The sequence below is a fragment of the Populus euphratica genome, unplaced genomic scaffold (assembly GCF_000495115.2).
Source record: "Populus euphratica unplaced genomic scaffold, PopEup_1.0 scaffold317.1, whole genome shotgun sequence".
In the NCBI taxonomy this organism is placed as follows: domain Eukaryota; kingdom Viridiplantae; phylum Streptophyta; class Magnoliopsida; order Malpighiales; family Salicaceae; genus Populus; species Populus euphratica.
This window is the reverse complement of record NW_011499952.1, coordinates 759,126-783,975: the sequence shown is the minus strand read 5'-3', so window position 1 is coordinate 783,975 and position 24,850 is coordinate 759,126. Positions and strand designations below refer to the sequence as shown.

The 24,850-nt window shown below is 30.8% G+C and overlaps 2 protein-coding genes and 1 pseudogene across 4 annotated transcripts; 1 reads left to right on the top strand and 2 right to left on the bottom strand.

Annotated features, from left to right (window-relative positions):
• Window positions 1-526: 526 nt before the first annotated feature.
• On the bottom strand, window positions 527-16,599 carry LOC105138095 (probable E3 ubiquitin-protein ligase XERICO). The gene is made up of 2 exons (XM_011044097.1): window positions 16,593-16,599; window positions 527-1,245 (listed from the first exon to the last, which is right to left on the bottom strand). Exon 2 carries the CDS (start codon window positions 1,241-1,243, stop codon window positions 839-841), a length of 405 nt encoding a protein of 134 aa, XP_011042399.1. The 5' UTR covers window positions 1,244-1,245; window positions 16,593-16,599; the 3' UTR covers window positions 527-838.
• LOC105138096 (lysine ketoglutarate reductase trans-splicing protein (DUF707)) lies at window positions 11,915-17,854 on the bottom strand. Of its 3 annotated transcripts, none has more exons than XM_011044098.1 (15): window positions 17,459-17,854; window positions 16,723-16,746; window positions 16,385-16,496; window positions 16,077-16,226; window positions 15,060-15,164; window positions 14,217-14,300; window positions 14,020-14,135; window positions 13,762-13,863; window positions 13,561-13,674; window positions 13,308-13,364; window positions 13,124-13,190; window positions 12,957-13,010; window positions 12,779-12,853; window positions 12,591-12,626; window positions 11,915-12,304 (listed from the first exon to the last, which is right to left on the bottom strand). In XM_011044098.1, coding segments are annotated over exons 1-15 (1,212 nt in total). In that variant the 5' UTR covers window positions 17,461-17,854; the 3' UTR covers window positions 11,915-12,190. The 3 variants fall into 3 exon arrangements, with proteins under 3 accessions (XP_011042400.1, XP_011042401.1, XP_011042402.1); XM_011044099.1 differs by having other exon boundaries at window positions 16,625-16,746; window positions 17,459-17,853; XM_011044100.1 differs by having other exon boundaries at window positions 16,625-16,746; window positions 17,763-17,829.
• A 2,835-nt stretch (window positions 17,855-20,689) lies between these two features.
• Window positions 20,690-24,593, top strand: LOC105138103 (uncharacterized; annotated as a pseudogene).
• Window positions 24,594-24,850: the final 257 nt, after the last annotated feature.

Here is a 24,850-nt window from a genome sequence, read left to right as displayed (position 1 = left end):
ATTTTCGGTCCTCTCTTGTTTTTAAATATAAAATTATTAATTCGGCCCAGCTGAATTTAGAAGCTTGGAAAAAATCAAATATATATTACAAATATTCTTAAATATAATTTTCATTGATGCATCATTGGATAAGTTCTATCATAAATTGTTTAAAAAAAAAATGAATAGATTTTTAAAAAAAGATTGAAAATACAACATATATTTTCACATTTCAATCTTCAAATGTTTGAAAGATAGCATAAAAGATACGTATAAAAAATGCAGAGCCGATTTAAGCCAAGGATCACATGGATAACATCCCAATACCTTAACTACAAAAAATAAAAAATAAAATATTTATTAATTATTCTTTATAAAATAAAAATTATCCATTAAAGGCTTCGAGTATAAAATTGAAAATTGTTAAGATCCCATTTATTAGATATATGTAAAAAATAAAAAAAATATATATATTTCTTAAATATTTTAAAAAATCACAAGATACTCATTTATCCTAAGCTAACTCTGAAGAAATGTTTCAAACCCCTTAATTAATTTTTCTATACTCCTCGCTATTTTTTTGTGTGCTTGCAGCCTCAAACACATCTTAGCTTACACATAATATAAAAGCAAAGATCATAACAACCTTCTCTCTAATTTTGCAAAAATAAAGAAGATACATTTTTTATTAAAAAAAAAAACATAAAGGGAACACAATTAAGATTCCTCCAAAATTCTCAACACTCGTGAACTAACACGACGACGACAGCCAAAAAAAAAAAAATACAAAACTGAACACCATTAATATTCCTCAAAAATCCTCAACACTTATGAACCAAGACAAAATTTATGAATCTAATTAAAGGTTAGATCGACAAAGAGGGCAGGTAGTATGAATGTTATCAAACCACTTGTCTAAACAACCTCTGTGGAAGAAATGCTTGCAAGATAGCTCACTCACCTCCTCTTCAGCTTCAAACCCACAAAGGCACACACAACATTCCATGGCACTATTCGTAGCACTGCCATCATTCTGGTTCATAGACTTGAACTGGGTTATTGATATTCTTCTCTCTCTCGCATTTTCTCGAGGATATTCCTCTGGTTCTTCCTCATGATGATCAGGAGGAGTCCAATTTGCACCCACCACTAATTGCAGCACTGACCTCACCATGCTCTTGAGCAGAGCAACTGATAAGACCGTGTTCATTACCAGCACAGGTAGCACTCCTTCAGCTGCACCAGGGAAACTCGAGAGCCCCATATCTAGCTCTCTCTTAATGTTTCAAGAGCCCACCGAGGCAGAAGAAAAGCAAGCGTCTTGTAAATTCTGGCGAGAGGACGAAGCCAGGAATATGTGCGCCCGCAAATTAGTCACCTCCACATACCGAGCTCGAATTATATAGACTTCGTCGTCCTTGAATTAGGTTGATCCTCGATAAAGATGCATAGGCTCATCCTAAACCACTAGCACGTCAACCCAGGTTCATTGCCCTAACCATGACGAGCTACACGTGGCGGCACGTGTAGGGCTTCTGGAAGTGGAGATTGACGAGCTACACTTGGCGGAACGTGGCGATACCTTTATTAAATTACACATGTAGTCCCTCAAGTTTCATTGCTTGGTCACACAAGCACCTATACTAAAAAACAATTGGGAAACCGAATCTTTGTACTTTCAATATCACGCGTGTCCCTCCGTCCGGATCCATTGGTGAAAGGCACAGGATAATGCCACGTGTACATAAAGATTGAAAACAAAAAACAAAATTAAGTTTACAATAATTTGAATAAAAATAGCTAGGGAAGATAATTTATTTTTAGATTAGAAGGTAAATAAAACTGAAAAAAATTCTTATGGAAATATGACAATTTATTAAAAATAGATAAGCTATTTCTAAAACTAATACCTTATGATTTTTATCAAATAAAATTAACGATTGAATTTAAAAAGAAGCCGCAATCTTCAATTTCACAAGGATAAAGGAAACCATTATTTTTAAAAAATTAAATAAAAATGAAATAATTTGATTTCTTATATTAATTAAAAAATTAAAAAATTAATTTTTTCTTCACATAATGATCTATGGAAAAACACAAAGCCATTGACAAACAAAATTAACAGAAGAACAACAATGACTACAGTTTGACATGGCAGCACCATTTATTACCATATTATTCTTAGTGGTTGAGGCCATTAGTAAACAAACCAATCTTTAAAAAAAGGGTTTATGATGTGTATCATAGATGTTTTAATGAAAATTATATTTAAAAACTCATATAAAAAGACATCTTTAATTTTTTTTAATTTAATTTTAATTTATCATTTTCTTGAGTTATTTAAATAATTTATTGAATATATATATATGTGTGTGTGTGTGTGTGTGTGTGTGTGAATGTTTTTATAAGGGATAACTTTAACCAGAATGTGAAACTTGAGGGATCATGTAAAAATGTGATTTAAATTTTAAACCAGCATGGGGCACGCAAAGAGAGAAATAGGGGCACGTGTCTTTGAGCTTTTGTATAGGCTAAAGAGGTTGTGCCTGATGGCAAGTTTAGAGACTTCTCAATTAGAGCAGCTCCAACCAAGCAGCTAAATGAGAAGTTAAACGTCCTTTGCTTTTTATTTCTTTACTGTTTGCATTCCAACGGAGGAGCTAAACAAATAGCCAAAATGACTATTTGTTTCCTTAACAATCGTTTCTATATTTAACGGTAGAAATGGCCAAAATGATAGTTGTTGGCCAACGACTATTTTTATAGCCGTTGGCCAACAGCTTTTTTTTATAAAAAAAATATAGAAGAAATTTTCTATAAATACATGAAGAAAAAACTTGTAGTTTTAAATTTTTGTATTGTGCCTCAACCTTCTCTCAAATTTTAAAAAAAAAACAAGAATCAATTATTCTCCGGTTAATTATTAACATCGGCTGTGTTAATTAGCTGAAATTAAAAGGTATGCTTGTTTAAAAGCTTTTTCTATTTTTTTTTTATATCTCTTGATTTTTTAGACCTTTTGTTGTTAATTTAATATTTGTGATGAGTTTTATTTCTTTATTATTTTATGTTTTTAATATGGGTTAAGGAAAACAATTTTTATTTATGATGTTATCTTCGATAAAATTGAGAGGAATTAATAATGGTAATTGATATTGATAAAAAGATAGAGTTACATATTTAAAATTTATTTTTGATTGTCTATATTAATTTGAGATCAATTAGATTTTGTCTTCTTGAAAATGCAATTAAACTAGTATATCGATTCTCTTTTAGTTCCAAAAAATGGTCAAATTGTTATGTTAGAACAAATAGGAGGTAATGCTTATTATTAATTCGCATGTATGAAAACTACAAAATTGTTAGACATTGAATGTGAGCTTCTCTTGTAAGGTTTTAACTTGAGTTTTTTTTTTTTAATGTAGATGGATTCAAATTTTCCAAGCTCTTTTACCAACTTTCTTATGAGTGAGTCAGAAGATATTCTCTCTCAACCAAGTGATTCTAATCAATTAATTGATGACTTAACATACTCGAATTTAAATGTCCATTCGGCAAAAAAATCACAAAGAAGTAAAAATTTCTCACTAGAGGAGGATTGTTTACTTGTCTCTACATGGCTAAATACAAGCAAGGATCCAATTACAGGAGTTGAACAACAAACAAAACAGTTTTGGGCTCGCGTACATGCTTACTTTGTAGATAATGGAGGAAAATTGAATAATCGTTCACAAATAAGCATCTCAAGTAGATGGCAAGAAATAAATAGAGAAGTTGATAAAGTTGTTGGATTTGTTACTCAAATTGAAAATCTTCAGCTAAGTGGAATGACTGAAGAATTAAGGGTAATGTTAATATTCATTTCTATGTTAAATTGTTTAACATATATTTTAACATTATTTAATTTAATTATTTATTTACCAGATTAATGATACTCGACAAATGTATGCTTCTTGCATTGGCAAACGATTTCAACTAGAATATTATTGGGTTATCTTAAGAAAAGAACCCAAATGGCAATTTGAGCATGCAAGTCAACATCAAAGATCAAACAAGAAATAAAAAGGTCATGTCAATACAAGTCCGGCTTCATCAACTCGATCTACCCCTGATTATGTTAGTTTAGAAGAAGATAGTGAACCATTGATTTATCAAGATAGACCAATTGGTCAGAAGGCTGCAAAGGAACGACTTAAACGTAAACAAGAAAAAGATAAAGTTGGGGATGTAACTATAACGAATCTCTTACAACAATTCAGAGATACTCTAGTTGAAATTGAGGATCAGAAAAAACAAGACAGGAAAATTATGTTAGAGCAACAAGCCATGATGATTCAAAAAAGTCAAGAGAAACAAGAATTAGACAGGATTGAGAAAGAAGAACAAATTAAGAAAATGAATATTTCTAATTTGGATCCAATCTCTGCAGCGTATTTTCAAAATAGAAAGTTAGAAATTATGCAAAAGAGGGGTTTTGATTTTTAATTAACTTTGATTGATTTATTGTAATGTAATGTATTTTTAATTAAATATGGAGAAAATTCTTAGTTATTTTAAATACATTGTTATGAAATTGATATCAATTCATAATACTTTTTTAAAGTTCCTCTAACACTTAACAATAACAAGTAGGATTAATTAACTTAAAAGATAGCAAACATAATGAAAAAAAAACATAAAAAAACTTGAAAATTATGATAACATAAGAAGTTAAAATCTAAAGATTCTACTCGTTGTCATATTGTTCCCACAAATGTTCACTCAAATCTTCTTGTAGTTGAGAGCTAGTTGCTCTATCCCTAATTCGATTATGAGTTTGAAGAAAATCATGTAGCTCTGGTATTTCATCAAGTGACACTGATATAAAGGAATTGACTTCATGTTCATAGTCAAATCCAAGGTTCATTGCTCCTTCATTCTAAATAATCATATTATGCATTATTATACAAGCTTTCATAATATATGCAAGTGTTTCTTCATCCCAGTATCGAACAGGTCCACGTACAATTACAAAACGAGATTGAAGCACCCTAAATGCCCGCTCCACATCTTTTCTTGCAGACTCTTGCTTGCTTGCAAAATATTTTCTCTTTGCTCCTAATGGTCTTGAGATTGTCTTAACAAAGGTTGATCAATTAGGATAAATCTCATCTGCCAAATAGTATCCCATTGTATATTCATGCCCATTAATTGTATAATTGACAGGAGTAGTACGACCTTTAGCAAGTGCAGCAAAGATAGGTGACCGATCAAGAACATTAATATCATTTAATAATCCAGGCATTCCAAAAAAGGCATGTCATATCCAAAGATCTTGTGAAGTCACCGCCACTAGAATTATAGTTGGTTCATGACAATGACCGGTATACATCCCATGCCATGCAATTGGGCATTTCTTCCATTTCCAATGCATACAGTCAATGCTCCCTAACATCCCTGGAAACCCACACTGCTCTCCAATTGATAATAATCGACAAATATCGGCCTCGTTTGGTGCCCTTAGATACCAATCACCAAAAACTTCTACGATTGCTTTGACAAAAGCTCTAAGACTTTCTATTGCAGTGGTTTCTCCAATTTGAAGATATCCATCAGTAAGATCTGCAAGAATACCATATGCAAGTATTCTGTGAGCTTCAGTAATCTTTTGAAGGCAAGATAAACCAAGAGCATCTGTCCTTTGTTTGAAATATGGATTATGAGCTTCCACTGCATTTGCAATCCGAAGAAAAAGATGACGACTCATCCTAAATCTTCTTTGAAATTGACTTTGAGTGAATTTAGGATTTTCTGCAAAATAATCATTATATAACCTTAACTCACCTTCCTTTCTATTACGATTGACAATATTGTGATCAGGAATAGAGCCACGATACCCTGTTCTCTGCCCTTTATTATTCGATTCTTCTTCAGCAACCACAGCAGTAGCAACTTGAAAAGCCAATATAGGAGTGTCATCATCAAAATCAAAAGCATCATAAAAATTAAAATTAGAGTGATTCATGATGAATTTTAATGAAATATAACAAAGATTGGAGAGAAGAAAATGATGAAAAAAAATGTTAAGATATATGAGAATATTTATAGATGAACTCTTTTTTCGAATTGTAAAATCTTAGAATGTTGGTGGTAATTTTTTCAAAATTTAAAATTTTAAAATTTAAAATATTGGCGGTTATTTTTTCAAAATTTGAAATTTGAAAATTTAGTGTTGGTGGTTATTTTTTCAAAATTTAAAATTTTAAAATTTAAAATGTTGGCGGTCATTTTTTCAAAGTTTGAATTTGAATTTACTTTTAAAAAATTAAATTTTTAACAATAACATATAAAACTTAAAATTAAAAATATTCATATGAATAAATTTTAAATTTATTTTTAAATTATATGTTTTAACTTTCATATTACTTCATTAATTTTATATCACTTTTATAAATTACTCATATTAATTATATAATTAATAACATCATAATTATATTATATATAAAATATCTAAATTAGTTATATAATTATATTAAAATTAATTTAACATGAAATATATTATAATATAAATTGCTTTTCTAAATAGCTTTTTACCATTGGAATGCACATAATTTAAAAGGCTATATTTATACTATTCAGAAAGCCATTTTCTTCATTTGGCTCTTCAATATAGCATTTTCCATTGGAGATGCTCTTAAGTGGAAGTTTCTTAATTCCTGGGATTGGTGTGATGTCTCGGTCCCACATTTTAATGTGCTGGACTGGGACCCGCCTTTGATATCTGTAATCCAATCCTCTTACCATACGATGCGTTTTGTTGAGCAAAGCTGGGGATGGGAGGTATGATTACGATGATCTCTGCAAACCTTGTCAAAGAACATATAGCAAGTTTACAAATCAGTTTGTTGCGAGCCCTAAAAAACTTTTAGATTTTGTTTGGTTAATGTTTTAGAATATTTATGTTTGACAATAGATGCTTAATTTTTTTAATAAAAAATATATGAAATGATATATTTTTTGATTTTTTATTTTTATATTAACATATAAAAAATTAAAAATTTAAAACATCACTTTAATAATTTTGAGGTAAAAAATAATTTCAAAAACAAATACAACCATAAAACAAACACTTTCTAAGAACATAAAGGAAAAATATGTTGTAAATAATAAAAGATTATTTTATAACATTTTTATCATATATTGAAAAATAATGAAAGATTATTTTATAACGTTTTTATCCTATATTAAAAAAATACAATTTATTTCTTGTAAATATAAAATTTATATAGAGCTTTTTATCTCGCGTTGACAAAATAAAACCTTCATTTAGTATTTATATAGTGGATATGAGATATTAACTAACAAGAAAATGATAGTGGGTTTGTACGCATAGTAATACGTTGAGTATACAAAAAACCTATGATTGCCCTCCCTATATTAGAGGCAATGCCTATAGTTTTTAAACTTCTTGTCTCCAACAATAATTTGTTTTTGGCCCTTAAACAGAAACCACAATTTTAAAACACTTGGAATTAATTTTCTAATAGTTATAAAATTCTAATAGCTCTTCTTTTAAAATATTTTTTTTAACAATTACAACTCTTTATTTTTTTTAACAACTTTGTAATTCTCTAATTTATTTCTTACCTAGTTATTTCATGCTAATAGCCTTTATATACCATGCATTCTTATAATCAGAGTGTGTCGAAAATCATTGTATTTTTCTTGTGTTTGTAAAACTTGGTAATATTTCCTTTCGCTCTTGATCCAGATATTTCTGTGACCCTTATATTAGAGGACGAACTTGTTGAATCCTAAAGGATAGCCTTGTGTTGAGGAAATATCTTTAGGATAGTGTCTGTACACGCCTTAAGTTTTATTTTGTTTCTATTCTTTATTGTATTTTGTTTACAACAATCTTATGGATATTTTAGTAATATAGACAAAAATATTGATACCAATAACAATGTTGCCCCCAACACTAATATTGTTAAGAACTCTAATGTTACCATCTCTCATGTCATCAACTTTGTTGCTGCTGCTGCCACTTTGTTATTAGCTAAGTCATTCCCTAATATTTCAAAATTTGAGTTAGAAGGTAGCAAGAAAGGGTTTTTGGTGTCTTGACATGTATTAAGTTGCTTATGTTCTTACCGATCCTAATATTAGTGATAATGTCGAAGCATGGACACATGAAAGCAAGGTTTGTAGACACTTCATTTTAAGTAATATCTCCCATGAGTTATTTGTGCATATTACAGCTACAAGGAAATGAATGAGATATGACACTATCTCACATGAGTTATTTGATGAAACTTATATTGAAGAAATGAGGAGTAAGAAACAAAGAAGAAAAACTTCATATGAAAATGATTTTTTCACTTACCTAGTAGATAAGGATCTAGAGACCTACTTTGAAGTTATCTCTTCTTATGATTCTTTGTTTTGGAAAGAAACAAATAAACTTATGATTGATTCATTCGCTTTTACAAAATCAAAAGTGAGATATGATTGATTTTTTCCATGTGCTAAACCTATTAGTTGCATGTGGATTTTTAAAAGAAAATATTTTTCTAATAATTCTATATATAAATACAAAGCAAGATTAGTTTTAAAAGATTTCACTCAAAAACAAAATATGAATTATTTTGATATCTTTTCACCTGCAACTAGAATTTCTTCTAGTAGAGTTTTAATTAATTTAGCTTCAATTTATAACCTTTTTATACACCAAATGGTTGTTAAAATGACTTTTCTAAATGGTAATCTAGAAGAAAAGATTTATATATTATAACCTAAAGGTTGTTCAGTTCCTAAATAAAAGAATAAAGTTTGTAAGTTGAAAAGGTCTCTATGGCTTAAAGCAAGCTCTTAAATAGTATAATGAAAAATTTGATCATTTTCTTTTAAGTGATAGTTTTTCTTTAGTTAGATTGGATAAATGTTTGTATACTAACTTTATTGATAATAAATATATGATGATTAGTTTATATGTACATAATATGTTTGTTTTTTGTACTAGCATAAATGTCATGTATAAACACTAAACATTCCTTAGCCTGTAAATTTGATATGAAAGATATGGGTAAAGCTAGTGTAATATTGGATATTAAGATTATAAGAAGAGATGATGGTATAATGTTAACAAAGAAACATTATGTAGAGAAACTTATAAAGAAGTTTGGTCACTTTTATGTGATACCTGTGAATACTCCTTATGATGTTAACACTCAGTTAAAAAAAAAATGTGAAGTTATTGCTTTGCTTGAGTATGCTCATATTATTGAGAGTCTAATGCATACAATGTGTATAAATATAAACAAAATCTCAATCATAAGCATTGGATGGCGATAGTCCAACAAATGAAATATTTGAAAGTTATCATGGACTATAATATTCTATATAGTGGATTTTTCACTATATTAGAAAGGCATAACAATGTTAACAAAATTTCAAATTCAGATGAGATTAAATCTACTAGTGATTATATATTTATTCTTGGTAGTGGTGCAGTGTCTTAAAAATCACTTAAACAAAGTTTAATCGCTCAATTTACTATGGAGTCATAATTTATAGCTTTAGAATTAGTGGGAAATTAAGTTGATTGGTTGAGGAATTTTTTAACTGAAATTCCATTGAGAGAAACCAACATTCTATATCAATGTATTGTGATTGCCAAGCAACAATAACCATTCCTAAGAATAAATGTTTCAATGGTAAAAATCAAAATATTTGATTAAGACATAATGTTATAAAGCAGTTGTTAAAAGATGAAATTATTTCAATTGATTATGTAAAGTTAGAAATGAATTTGGTCGATCCTCTGAACAAACCACTTGGGAGAGAGATGATTTTAGAAACATAGAGAGGAATAAGATTAATGTTAATTGAGAAATCAAAATGATGGTAACTCAACCTATATAATTGGAGATCTTACAAATTAGGTTGATATGAGTGATAACAAAGTCATTCATGATTTAATAGCATTATAAAACAAGTTCTTTCTTATAATATAAGAATAGTGCTAGTTTATAATTAAAAAGAAGATGAACTAAAAAAGTTCTTAATAAACTCCATATTTCTTATGGATAGTTTTTAAATTGTAGTGAATACTTGATGGAATCACGTATATGAGTGTAGAGTGGGGCCGCTTTTATGAGATACTAATAAATCTCTAGAGCACTCATAAATAACTAGGCGCGTGCATGGCCTATTAGCTCAAAACCGAGTTAAACAACAAGAAATTATAGGAGGTATAATGTGATCGGTGAGATACCTAACTTGCAATAAGAATTTTTAGTTTATAGAAATTAAAAACTTCACCAATAATTCTGTAAGTTAAATCCCACTTTTTCTGTGATCTAGTTTATAATTCAAAAAACATCAGTTTAGATGCATTACATTCATTAGATAGAAATCTAGCAAGCATAGTTTTATTCCAAAAAAATCTTTTGAAATATATTAGGGATTGTTGTAAAAATAAAATTTGAGAGATTACATTACTTTCTCCTTGTAAACAAAAAATATATATATTAATGAGATTCTAATTCCACATTGAAAAAATAATTTTTTTTTAATATTTATAAAGTGTGTTTTAATATAAGCTAGTAACTAGCAAGGATAAAGTGGTAGTGGTAGACTTGCGTATATAAGGTTGGGTCGTGCAAGAGAAAATCTTTGATTAACCCTCACATGCTTGAGACAATACCTATACTTTCTAAACTTTTTGTATTCAGTTATAATTTATTTTTTACCCTTAAATTGACACTATAATTTTTTAAACTCTTGGAATTAATTTTATAATAGCCATATGTTTCAGAAAAACTTTTTAACATTTTTAGTAGCTATTTTTTGAAAAATTGTTGTAAAATCAATAGTTACAAAATAACATCTTAATTCTACCATTTATTTTCTAATTAGTTGTTACAAACTTTAATTCTCCTATTTATTTTCTTCTGTGTTGTATTGGGCTACAAGCTTATAAATACTCCTAAACTTTTAGAGACAATTAACAAAATATCACTTGGCTTAGAACACTTAAGCTTGTTGGATGTTATTTTTGTCATTTTCCTTTTGCATCCCTCCTTTCAAGGAAGAACCTGTTAAATCCCAGGGGTAGCTTTGTGTGGGAAAATATCCTTAAGAACAGTATTTGTGCACATCTCAGGTTTTATCTGTTATATTCTGTTCGTTATCTTTACAACAAAAAGGACCAAAAGATAGGACCAAAAGATATCCCTAGGGGTCATTAAAAATTAATGAACTTACTTCTCATGAGATCATTTTTGCATCTAGTGAAGAGAATAGTTACAACCTGACTTTTGTAAGACAGTCAATCAGCCTGAAACTTTTTATTGTTATCAAACCTAGAACGCTAAAAAAAATAGGCATTTTTACTATATAATATAGTTTAAGAAATATTTTCGTAAATTAGTTTAAAATAATTTTATTGAAAAATAACATAGTTTAATTGTTAAAAGTCATGGTCAATAATTTCAATATTTTTAATTATAATCTCAAGAGACTAAAACTTCAATAAAACTTTAATAAAACCATCCTTTAGTCTTTCCCTTTAGTCTTTCCTTCGAACAATACGTATAAATCACTTATCATTCATTAAATTTATCTTGTTAAGAGTTTTTTTTTTTAGATTACCGTGAGTGTCCGGACCAGCTTGCGCGCACCACGACTAATCCCACAGGCCCTAAAGTTAACGACCATGTAAGCCTCCAGTGGCCATCATATGAGCAACCAAGAACTCGAACCTGAGACCACAGAGGAAGCAAACCCCTTGATCCCAAGTCCTTACCACTAGATGGTTTTGTTAAGAGTTTTTTAATAGTACTGAGAATGTCATTATTTTTTATGATACCAATAATGTCATTACAGCGTTCGCCAGTTTTTTTTTTTCTTTTTTTTTAAATTGGCAAGCTCCTGGAAATGTGAAAAATTTATCTTGGTGCAGGACTTGATGTCTAATTTATTCAAAGCAAAGGTCCTATACATTGATTGACACCCAAAAGGCCCTAGACCTAGACGGAGAAGAAAAATTTGGGGGGGAAAGGGAATCCCCCCCTGCACAATACAAGTGTTTCAAAATGTATTTCAATTCTACAGATTTAAATAACTGTGATTCACTAATAAATAACTGTCATACAATGATAAATTGTACAGATTTATATCAAACCTAATCAGTGTAGTCGTTATGGTAGTGTACGCGACACTCGACCTTCTAGTGACCATTAGAATTGGCAGGATCAAGCCCCGCTGTCCTAAAATATGCCCTTTCTGCACTGGCCAGCCGGTTCTGAAACATAGTCCACTCCTTCCTGCACCTCTCCTTTACCTGGCACCAGCAGAGAAAGTTACCATATTTGATAAACAGACCAGTTTGCTCTGGTTTGGACGAGCAAATCTGAATTTCTCTAAGTGAATTTGTTAGTCTGGAAAACACAGACACTAAGAGAGACGAAAAGGTGAAAGATGTTCTTGTACTTCTGTACGGTCACTCAACGACACAATGTGGAGCATTTGGATGGTTATAAATTATAATAGCAAGCGACACTGGACGATGAAATGCAAACAAAATGAAATGAAAAAGAATACTGATGATGATAGAAATATTCGCCTACCCCTTGCCACGGTTTCTTCCCGTTTTGTGACTCGCCCTGGAGAAGCAATCAAGCGATGATAAGTATTTCATTCCGGCATGTATTTGGAGTTTATAAGCAATGATAAGTATTTCATTCCGGCATGTATTTGGAGTTTATACTCAGGTTAAAACAGAGGAAATTCATTGAGGCTGGTCATATCCATTTACCTGGTTCCCAAGAGAGGGAATAGTTTGATGAACAATCCACTGAGAATCTACAACTCCTATCTTCTCATGGGCAGGCTGTTTTTTAAAGAGAAATTTAATTAAAGAGTTTCATGTTGATGTCATCAATAAGAAATCAAAATAAAGAAGAAATAAATGAGGATGGAAGTATGTCAGCTACCTCTATACATTTTCTAAGAGCAAAATCAAGACCCCAACCATGGACCAAGTCATTCTGCAAATTCCATAATGCAATCAAACTCTAGTGCCATATACTAAGGGAGAAAGAGTTAAGGAAAGGATTCTTAAAAGTGATAAAGTGAGAAACTGTAGCACAGCAATCCATACCTGAATCATATGCCACACACAGCGCCAAGCATCTCGTGAAAACACCGGAGCCATGATTTCAACAAACCTGAGTCCAGAAGAAGATAATCTCTTTTAAGCCTTTTTACAAAATAGTCAAATAAAGAACTAAAGAGCCAGGGCATAAAACAACAATAACAAAATCAATAGTTAAAGAAGCCCATACGCTGCACAAGGTGGTAGATGTGGGTCAGTGCACCAGCCTGGTTTCTCATCTGTTATCCTGATAGAAATTCAGGCAAAGGGATAAAACCGTTAGTTCATAAATAAATCATAATTCCATATCTGTTTTCTATAAAATATATATATATGAATCGACTAATAATCATTCCTTGAAAAAAATATATGAGCATTTCATCATTCTTTTTCCTTTTTTTTTTCTTTTATAACTTTCCGGGGCAGAATTCCATCATTCTTACTTGTGAACTTCACTATCACCTCTTCTCTTTGTCATCTGCCATGTTAACCCTTTGTTAGGTTCCAGGCCAGGCTGTGAAATCTCCAAGCCATGCTTCTTCACTAGTTTTATATATCTAAAAGTGTACAAGAAAGTGCGGCAAAGCTTTTAGTCTAGTGAGCTAGCATAAGCATAAAAGAACTATTTTATATCTAACACTTACTGTTCTGCATTGAAATGCTCTACTCCCAGGTCCTCATCCCAGATAAATATGTAGTCATACGGTGCCACGATATCAGGATGTAAAAACCTCTTAGCATACCACCTAGAAAAAAATTCAGAGCTTAAACTTATGAGCATTGGTCAAATAAAGACTAAGGGCATGAGTTAAAAGGGATTTTTTTCCCTTTGTGATAGTCAATGGGGGACTTTAAATTTGTGAGCTTACATTTTTAAATAGAAATCAGCAATAGCTACTCACCATTTAGTCTGTTTCCGGGCACTCACATGAATGGCACTCTTTGACCACTCAAATTCATCCCATTCAGAAACTCGCCCGTCATAATGGAATAGAAGGATAGTGAAGTTCTTTGAAAACTGTGAGAGAGACAAAGTTATTCACATGCTCATACAGATCACCATGAGCTCATAAACATGCACACACCACACAGGACTGACCTTTTTAACACATGCATCAATATTCTTTCTCTGATCGTAGCCAACAGTGAAGGTTACAAGATATCTAGGTGCACTGGTCAAATCCTGCAAATGCAACTTGATCAAATATCTCAAAATTGCAATTAAAGACTACTACACCACCACTACTCTTATTTGAGGATGTTTAGCCTGTTATTATAATTAAACAGCGGAGGATATTGTTTCATGAAAAGAATAAAATCAACAAAAGTAAACAGCAGGGATTCTAATCATAAACAATATCATTTAATGGATTCTAGAGCATAAAATTGGCTTTGTGGGGGGAAAAAGGAAAAGAAGGGAGACAATAGTCTTGCCCCTCCTAAGTTTTCTTAAGAATAATGGTATGTGTGATAGCAGTCAGCTAGTTGCTTCAATTCAATGTTATGTATCCACTTGAATGAAGATTTCATAAGTTGCTATTCTGAATTTCTAAAATATAACTTGGCCTCAGCATATTTTAATTCCTTTTTTCCATTGAAAGCGTCTTAGGCAAAGGATCTAGAGATAGCTCTTCATTGCAATCACCCCCTTTCATTTCTCTTTCTTTTTTTAAGGGTCATAGTACCATTGTAGCTCTATTAAATGCAACATTTTCCAGGTAACTCCCTTATCTTAACAATAAAATCAGTATGTACAATTTTACAAGTGAACTAAGATTGTCATCATCAAACTTAATCACAACTGTAGCATCATTCAAAACCAAAAGAGCAGTCTGTACATTCCACAGCTAGGCCAAACGAGTATGCACTAGAAAATTGCATGTAGCAAATGAAGGAGCTAAAGGTTGAATATTACATAAAAAAGAGGTTGTAGAATGCTCACCTCTTTGGGATCACCCCACAATCTTCGTAAATAGTAGTCTGACTCGGCAACAACAAATCCTGGTGGTAGTCTTTCTGCACCACGGGGATTTGAAGGGACCCAAATCTGTGTATAGTACAAGGCAAAAGCACAAGGTAACAATGAAAATTTAGAATGAGCACATATATTACTTTAGTTTTTCCATATATCTTATTCAAGTTATGCAAACATCATCTGACAACAAAAATTATATTTTGCAGGAGAATTTGCATCTAACGGATCTAAAATAGTATACAACAGTTGTACCTATGTTGCTCAAACTTGGATAGAGTCAAATACAAGTCCATGTTCACATGCGTCAGTTCAGTTTTTTTTTTTTTTTTTATCTGAGTTCTTGCTTCTAATTAAGAGATCATATTGAACACTTAAGTATCCATGTTTGTTTGAGGAGTTCAATATTCATTCAACGCAAGTAATACAGCTCATACTATTCAGAGTTTTGTGATAATATATTGTTCACACTGCAAATGAGATAAACATAATGAATATACCCAAGATATGGTTACCACAAGGAATATGCTCTTTAAAAACCATGATACGGGCGCCTGTATGTAGCCACATCATTTATCTTAAAAGCACATAACATGTGTTGCTCCAGCACAGGTACGGATGTCAGAAACTTAATTACAAACCCAATTAGACAACACAAATACATTTTTATTTTAACATTTTCCCATATATTTGAAGGATTGCAACCAAGCATCCATGTCCATTCATGTCCAGAATGAGAATAAAAGTCGAGCCAACAAAGTACAAAACATTGCAACATGTTTTGTTTGGAGCTAGGTGATAGTTCAATAACTCAATGCTAGTTAAAACTTAAAACAAAATTAGAGCTAATTCCTGATGTGATCCCAGATGCACAGTTTTTGTTTTTATTTTCAAAATTTTGATCAACTACATCCTCCATCTTGTACCGAAAGCATCATGCAAGGGATCTCTGTATAATGATGTTAAGATTCCAGAAAGGAGGCATACCTTGGATTTATCTTTTGAATTTGGTGCTTGCATTGAGCTACTATTGTTGCCCTTCATAGAAGACCAAGGGCTCAAAACGGTTTTAGATCCCGGTTTGTCCTCGCTGTATGCCAAATCAATGACAGGAAAGAAGCCCGATGACTTATTTGACTGCCAAAATTCAGAGACCACATAAATGTTATATAAACTTAACTAAAAGAAAGCATCTAAACTAGATAATATAGTCATCCATATAATACGAAAAAAAGAGAACACAAACAAAAGAAAAGAATGAAAAAATCACACAAAGCACTTTAAAAATTGTATACCTTAGTCAATGACAAGGTCGGAAAAGATACTCCTATCAAAAAGCCAAAAACTACTCCCAGAAATGTAGTTAAGAGTATCCTCATGGTCTCATTTGGTTTTCTACTACCAGTACTGCAACACAACATATGCAAATATTTCATTGGTAAAGATGGCATGAAATTTAAACCTAAGAAAAAATTGTCCAAAGAAGAGACTATAAATATATACATATATATATATAAACCATCAGAAGTCTGAACCTGAGTGCAAGGATTCCCATTGTGTTTACAACTCCAGATCAAATTAATGACTAGAAATACGAATCTAAATGTATCAAGGGAGAGAGCTGTCTGCTTACAAGGAGGTCAGAGGAACGCCAAACCTGATATGAATAGAACAGCAAAAAAGAAAAATCAGTCTTGAAGATTTTAAATTTGTTATTCCTACATAATGCAAAACTAACCACAGCATTAATTATGATTATTTTAAATACCAGCAGATGGTAATCCTGCCCTAAAGTGACAACGGAAAAGAAAAGGGAAACAAAAATCGCCAGGAAACAGAGCTAAAGAGCGCCTCGAAACTTCTCCTTCCCAAACCACATCTCAAGTCAATCCAGACTTGTTGAATTTATCATACACACGAACTAGCCATGAAAACGCTTGAAAATCAAATCAAATAAACAAAAGCATGTGCTCCCTGCCTAAGATTTGGTTAAGCATGTGCTCCCTGCCTACGATTTGGTTAACTCCCTCAGCTTAGTACCTCCATTATCAAGCAATCCCCGTGCCTATTTTGACTAACAACTCCCAAACCTTACCCTTTTCTTTCCTAAAAAACAGTTGTGGTTGCTTAGATTCGAGGATAGAGAAGGAAACGACCAGAAACATAAACCAGACCTTGAAGTTAGCTGCTGTTTAAGAGTTCCATAAAACATCTATCACTGCAACTTGATATTATTAATGAAAAGAAAAATTAAGAGTGAATCCTTGCTCGATCAAAGCTAAATACGTAGTTTACTTCATTAAACTTGAATGAAAGCCGAAGCATTAAAAAAAAATAATGATTAAAATTGTGCAAGAGAAGAAACGCACATGAAAAGTAAAGAGATAGATCGGGCAAAACAGAAAGCGTAGAAGAAATCTCGAGTTCTTCTCGGAACTGAAATGAAGAAAACTCGTGATCGCCTCCCTGCTCCTCCCTAAATATATATAAATATAAAACGCAGAGGAGAAGAGAGAGATGAGATTGATTTATGTTTGTTTTGGTTGCGTTTTACAGGTGAAGCAGTAGCTAAGAAGCAACAAGATCGTGTAAGAGGGATTGGTATGGATAGAAAAGAAACTAGGAGAGGCTGGGTAATGGAAGAAGCGTAGATTTGAATAAATCTAATCTCACTTTGCCTTCTCCTCCTTATTTTTTCTTCCTGTAGCTGCCTGTGCTATGCTGCTTCTCCAAAGCTAATTTGTTTTGGATTTCAGTTAAATTAAATTTAATTAATTCCTTATATATATCTATATGTATATATGTATATGTATATATATGTATATATGAATAATATGAAAACCGACTACCTTTTGGTCAAATGATGGTAACCCTTCGTTGTTGGTGCCTCGTTTGGAAGTACGGTCATAATTATTTTTTAAAATATTTAAATATATATATATAATATTTTTTTATTAAAATAATCTAAAAATATTTAAAAAAAAAATTAAATAAAAATATATATATTTCAAAACGTAATTTCAACCGGCCTTTTAATAGTTTTTTAGATTTTAATTGGGATTTTTTAAGGAAAGAAAGAGTATTGATGATTATTAAATTATAACTCTCCGATTAATTGATATGTGATTTTTTCTGTAATAGTTTCTTTCATATGATATATGCTATTTTTTTATAATAATTTTTTTTCATATTGCAAAGGAGAAAAATAAATAAATTTGCTAATATTTTATAATGTTATCAAGATTTTATCATTGTCTCTGTTGCTCAATGTCTCTTCCATGCTCCTCACAAACTCTATCCATTTTTATAATATTAATTATGATAACCCAAATAAAATCTATACCCAACACAAACTTTGCACCTCCTGTTGTTAATACAAATAAATGAAACTATATGTTAAATATCTATTTCTAACAATATTTTATTATAATCTTATTTGCTGTTTGTTGGGAAAAAATAGTAGAAAGAAATAATATTAATAGAAAGTTATTGGATTAAGAATAATCACATTACATAATAAATAATTAGATTTTTTATTCATTAACAATATGGTTTTGACACCCTTACTCTATATATTAAATAATATATAAAGTTTGGATGTAACTCTTTATCTTTTGACCTTTTATAATCTTATTAATATAAATAATATTAACATAGATCACATGAAATCACATTAAATAATTCCATAATAAACATTTTAATCATACTTCAGATGAAAAGGCAATCACATACTGTAAACATTTTAATTTTATAATAACCCATATTTAATCACATTAAATAATAAATAAGTAAATAGGTTTGGGATAATTATTTTCTATTAATAATTTTAGAATAAAAATTGTAAAAAAAAGAAGGTATTTCAAATGAAATCAGTATAATAAACATTTTAATTATACTTCAAATGAAAAGGTAAATTTTGGAGCAGAAATAATAATTATAAAATGAAAGTAGCATTATTAGAAATTAATCACAAAAAACGAGTTCCAAACGATGAAATACCTGGCTATAATAAATAAATAATAATAAAAAAAAAAACCCATTCTATGTTGAAAGGTTGCGTTACTCGTGATCGTGTTCGTCGTGTGCATTCCATGAGCGTAAATCTTTGAACGGCACGAGTCTTGTACACCTGTTTTAATTTCATGTAAAATATTTTCGAATCATTTCTTGCCATTTGTCATCACTTTGATTTTTTTAAGTGGCTATTTTAATGTTAAAGTAATTGTTTTTCTAATTAAATTTTAAAACATATAATTTATATTCAAATTATCGTATCTATATATAAAAAAGATTCATGTGCTTACTAAGGACAGTGCGAGTCCTGAATTATTTTTAAATGGTAACTTGAAGATTCAAATTCCTTCTCTCGACTGCTGTGTAGGATGTTGTTGTTTTTTTATGTTTTTGTATTTTAAAAAATTTTAATTTTTTTATTTAATATTTTTAAATCATTTTAATATATAAATATAAAAAATAATTTAAAAAAAATTAAAAGGTATCCTGTTTTCTCGCTTCCGAAACTCTTTTTAATTATAAGGTCAAGGGCTCCGGGGCCATGTCTCTAACGTTCAAATACAGCGGCTGCGAATTACTTGTTGTTTCTCCTCGTCGACCCACTACCCTTTTCCATGATAAACAAATAAATAAAAAATTAAAGTGGGTGAAGATCCACTAAGTAAATATAAACCAATCTTCTTCTTTTTTTTCAGAATTCGGCATTCATTCTTTTTTTGGTACTTTTTAAATTTTTATACCAAATCATTTGTTATTTAATAAAGCGAGTGCATGTTTTTTTTCTCCAAGTTTTATTGTTTGGATATCTTGGATCAGGTTTTTAATTTTTTTTATTTTAAATTAATATTTTTTAAATTTTTTTTATGTGCTAATATCAAAAATATTTTTTAAAAAATAAAAAATATCATTGATATATATTGATATATTATATATATATATATTATGAAAAGTTATTTAAAAAATAACTGTAATTATATATTATATTATTATTTTAAAAAAAATAAAAATAAAATAAAATATAGAAAACAATTTAAGAAAACACACTTGCTCCCTAAGCTTAGAAATATTAAAAAGTATTCTTTGAAGCGCACCTTTCGTAACACACAATTTTCTATATTGGGTGGACTGATAATATATTTGATTATGTGGCTGGTGTTGATTGTTTTTCAAAAATATATTAAAATGATTTTATTTTTTTATTTTTAATATTAAAATTAATAAAAACATTAAAAAACTAATTTAATATTTTAAATTAGAAACATTTTAAAAAGCTGAAGCTAAATATTATCTTTTCACCTAATAAGATCTGTTCACCTAACAACATCCCTAAAGTTTTTTATTGATATATTTTAAAAAAATATTATTTTTAACAATAACATTTCAAAATAATTTTAAAAAACTAAAAAATTTCAAATTTGAAGCCCACGCTGTTAGGCCGCCAAAGGGGCCCAATGAAATTAATCCAAGGACCTGACCTGCCACGTGATCAGACGGGTGTCAGATTTAAGCTTTGTGGCTGACTCCAAAGTCGGTCAACAAAAATTATCTTGCAGCTCCATCAACAAATGAGAAAAGAAGGGAGCGAAATGGAGGCATTAGCTAAAGAGATTCGGGCAACCAAGGAGAGTGCGGTCCTAGTGGAGCTGAAGCTGAAAGTTCTTGATTTTCATGTTGTGGCCAAACAGGACATTAACAAATGTGCCCACGTGGCCAGATCACCGCACTTGGTTTACAACACCATCGAATTCTTTTTATTTTTATTTTTGTTATTTATCTTGGGTGGTGCTTCTGTTTCTTTGTTTTTTTTGGGTAAATTCTTAACGTTCGGGACAATCTACATGAAGTAAAGATAACTCCGTAACAGTTATTTTTAAAATTATTTTTATTTAAAAAAATTATTTTTAATATTAGTATATCAAAACATTTAAAAACATTAAAAAGAATAATTTAAGGAAAAAATAATAAAATAAATTCAATATTTTTTAAATATTTTAAAAACATGGCATATTCATTGATTGGATAGTATTTTAGGCCGAAGCTTCTTCTTGTTTCAATCAAAGGCCATACTGTTTTCATTAAAGACAACGTATATGTGATTGTAAATAGAGTTTTGAGCTCCAAGATCTTATGAGAGTATCCTTCCCAACTCTCTTCTCCTCTCATGAAAAACACTCCTTGATAACTCCTGTATCTTTACTGTTCTTCCACCCTCTCATTTCCTCCCTTTCAGCATAAGAACCTTCTTTGTTTTACACACCGACAGGCAGCTAGCCTCTGACTAGCGAAAACATCGACGAGTCTGCAGCGAAGATCTGGATTTCATCCCACGCCACTCATGATGCCAAAGTGAATTGGGAGAGATAGGTGTTAGGTATGGTTGATTTAGCTTGTACGTGAAAAGGGCAGATGGGGTTTCGTAAAGAAGAGTTTATTGGCTACAAATTGTAATTTGATGGAGGGCAATTCTTAGGTGCAAGGCCATTGAGCACAGAGGTAGTGGAGTTCGGTGTGCTATCCTTTGCGACTGGTAGCATGCAAGTTTCTCGACAGCAATGGATCCCTCCATGTTTACAGAATCTGCAGGAGATAAAGAAAAGGGTGCTTTTTTACTTTTCAAAGCAGTTTTTTCCATTTAAAATAATTCTTATAAGCTCGTTTTAGCGTAAGTAGGCCTTCGTTCTAAGGCTTGCATAGTAATCTTCAAGATAAGATTTGATGAAGTACTCTCCCTGCATGCGCCATTCCTCGGGAGAAGCATTGGCCTGATAGCCAAATCTTGTTTCACTAAAACATGACATCATAGAAATAATTTTCTTGTTTGCGTCTCCTCACTCTCCTAAATTAATTTTCCAGAAAAAAAAATAGTATATTTCCTTGATTACATTTCAATTAAGAAGATGAAGTTTTTATAGTAAAATAAAGGTCTCATTTGGTTTTTTTTAAATAATAAAATCCCATCCAAAAAATAAAAATACATAAATAAATAAACTATTTAATAGGTGATTTAATAATAAGAGTTTAAGAGTAAAGGGTTTACTCTCCCTCTAATCTTAAATTTAAGTTTTGTAATTACTGATATAATGGTTACTGAAAAGCCCAAGAAATACTTGGTTTATATAACTATATTAATTAAAAAGAAAATAGATGTGGGCCTATAGCACTTGGTTTCCAAAATAGCCGTCGGTTTATAAAATTGAGCTGCCCAAGGAAAAAATCTTTAATTGCCTTTCATGCGTGTAAAGCAACGCTTTTATACCTTTTGTCTTAATAATTTGTTTTGAACCTTAATTTTACATGCTTTGTTCCAGGGAGCATCCACCAAAAAACAAAAATTGCGAGACTAGGTGTTTGTACATTAATTTTTTTGGCTTGTTAGGAAAAGAAATTAGGTTGTTACCGGGGAGCTTCCACCTATGAAAAAAGAGAGCGGCGTTTTATTGGATGGTGTGGCAAATTACATGGGTGTAGGTTGGCCTGACGGGTCACCTAAGTCTTTTTGTAACAACTACAACCTTGATTTTTCTCTTTAAACCCGGTTAAGGCCTTAGGTCGCCTGGTCTTGAGTTAACTTGTTGAGTTAGATCGAGTCTAATAATTATGCATAAGGATAAGTTACACTTTTATAATTTGCAAATTATATTTATTCGAGGAATTATAATAGAAATAATTACGTACAAAGTATATTTATAGGAAGGTTAGTGTGACAAATCCATATTAATCTTTAAATTTTTCTAGGCAGATGATGAAGATAGAGATGATAAGATAAAAGAAAAAAAAAAACTAAAAGAGAAAAATAGTAGGCACTCATTTTCCTTACCTTTTATTTTTTATATACATCTTTAATTTAGACATGTATACTAAAATAAAATAAACTTTACAAACCCTAATTTATTTTTTAGCATGATTAAAATATAACATCATTTTCATTGACTCCCTTTAAAAATAAATATCAAAATAAGGTCATTTAGTCACTCCTTTTCCTTGATATTTTTTAGCAACTCTCTCCACTCTCAATGTCTAAGAAAATTTTATTTAACAAAATGAATCTTTACTTCAACATTAAAATATCCTTAATTCCTTGCATATATAAAAACTAGCATATTAGCTTGCGCTCTACAGCAAATTAATAATATTTTTTTAAATGTAAAAACATATACAAAATATAAAAAACATATTTAATTCCTTGAGTCTGGTGGCAATACCAAATTATTAGATCTGACGGCTAAGCCAGACCAAAAATAGCCTTGATTCTGGTTGTAAAGATGGATCCAATAACATTAAATCTAGCCGCTACAATGCTATTGGATCCGGCTACCCAATAGATTTGGGTTTGGCTACCCAGTAGCATTTAGGAACATAACTTATACCATACGAGCATAATACAGAGAATCATTAAATTAATCAACTTTTTTCCTTATTTGCATGGCTTGTTGGACAACTCAAGGGGCTAAAGCCTATTTGTTATAAACAATATGTAGTTGAAAGCATATTTCTTCCAGAAATAAATTTATCCAAAACAATCCTAATAGAGATTCTCCATAAATGTCATATAATGTCCTTATATGGCAATCATTGTGTCTTGCATAGTTGATGAGTGATAGCTCTGTGATGTATAAACTTAAAAAAATATGTTTGGTAGTTTTATCAGACCCAAATATTACCTAAAAAAAGTCTTCTCCCCCGAGTTTGAATAGTCTTCTAACCTAACAAAATTAATCTATCCATCAGGCCACCAAGAAGCTAGACTTTGTAAAACTTTGTTAAACAAATAGTAAAGTTTCTAAGAGAATAGATGGTGATGCGGGTAGTTCAAGCAAATAATTTGTGACAAAATCATGGAACCCATGTCCAACGTTATTAGATCCTTTTGCCAGCAAGACCCAACATCTATTGAATCCTAATGTCAGGATCTAATAGCGTTCCTAATAGTATTTAGGAATATCACGACAACATGAAACAAAGAATAGCCAAATAGATCTACTTTCTTCCTTGTTTGCATGGCTTGTTAGACAACTCAAGGTGCTAAAGCCTCTTGGCTGTAAACAATCTCCAGCTGAAAGGATAGCCTCTTTAATAGGAATGAATTTATCTAACATAATCTTGATGAATATTCTCCACAAATGCCTTCTAGTATCCTCGTATAGCAATAAGCAGCTTATGGGTTCAACATTACATCTTGTACAGTTAATGAGTGATACCTCTATGATGGATAAATTCAAAAAACTAAGTTTGCTAATTTTATTTGACCCAAATGTTACCCAAGAGAAATCCCCTCCCCTGAGTTTGAATAGTATTCTGACTCGGCAAGATCAATCTATTCACCAGGTCACCAAGAAGCTAGACTTTGCAAAACTTTGCCAAATGAAAAGTAAAGTTCATAAGAGAACAAATGATAATGTGGCTAGTTCAGTTAGATAGGTTGTTACAAAATCATGGAACTCATGTCCAATGCTATTAGGTCTAGCTATCCAACTAGACTCAATGCTATAGAGTGTTGCTGATAGCAAGACTTAATGATAAATTATAAATATCTTCAAATAATTAAAGAAAAATAAATTAGTTGTTGGTGTATTGGGCACTGCTATGTTATGCGTTATTCATGATGCTATCGTAAAAAATACTTTATTTGAAAATAATGGTGCAAATACATTCCATGTTTTTAACCCAACTCCATTATTTTTACATTTGAAAGAAAAAAAATGTTATTGACACTAGCCAATATGCTAACTATTATATTATTACATAAT

What these genes read in the sequence shown, in the direction of transcription:
- LOC105138096 (XM_011044098.1), bottom strand. An exon ending in GGTGATAGTGAAGTTCACAA is followed by an intron (nt 13,365 to 13,560) that starts GTAAGAATGATG and finishes AATTTCTATCAG; the next exon opens with GATAACAGATGAGAAACCAG. An exon ending in GGAAGAAACCGTGGCAAGGG is followed by an intron (nt 12,305 to 12,590) that starts GTAGGCGAATAT and finishes TGCTGGTGCCAG; the next exon opens with GTAAAGGAGAGGTGCAGGAA.
- LOC105138095 (XM_011044097.1), bottom strand. Translation starts at nt 1,243, where the DNA reads ATGGGGCTCTCGAGTTTCCCTGGTGCAGCTGAAGGAGTGCTACCTGTG.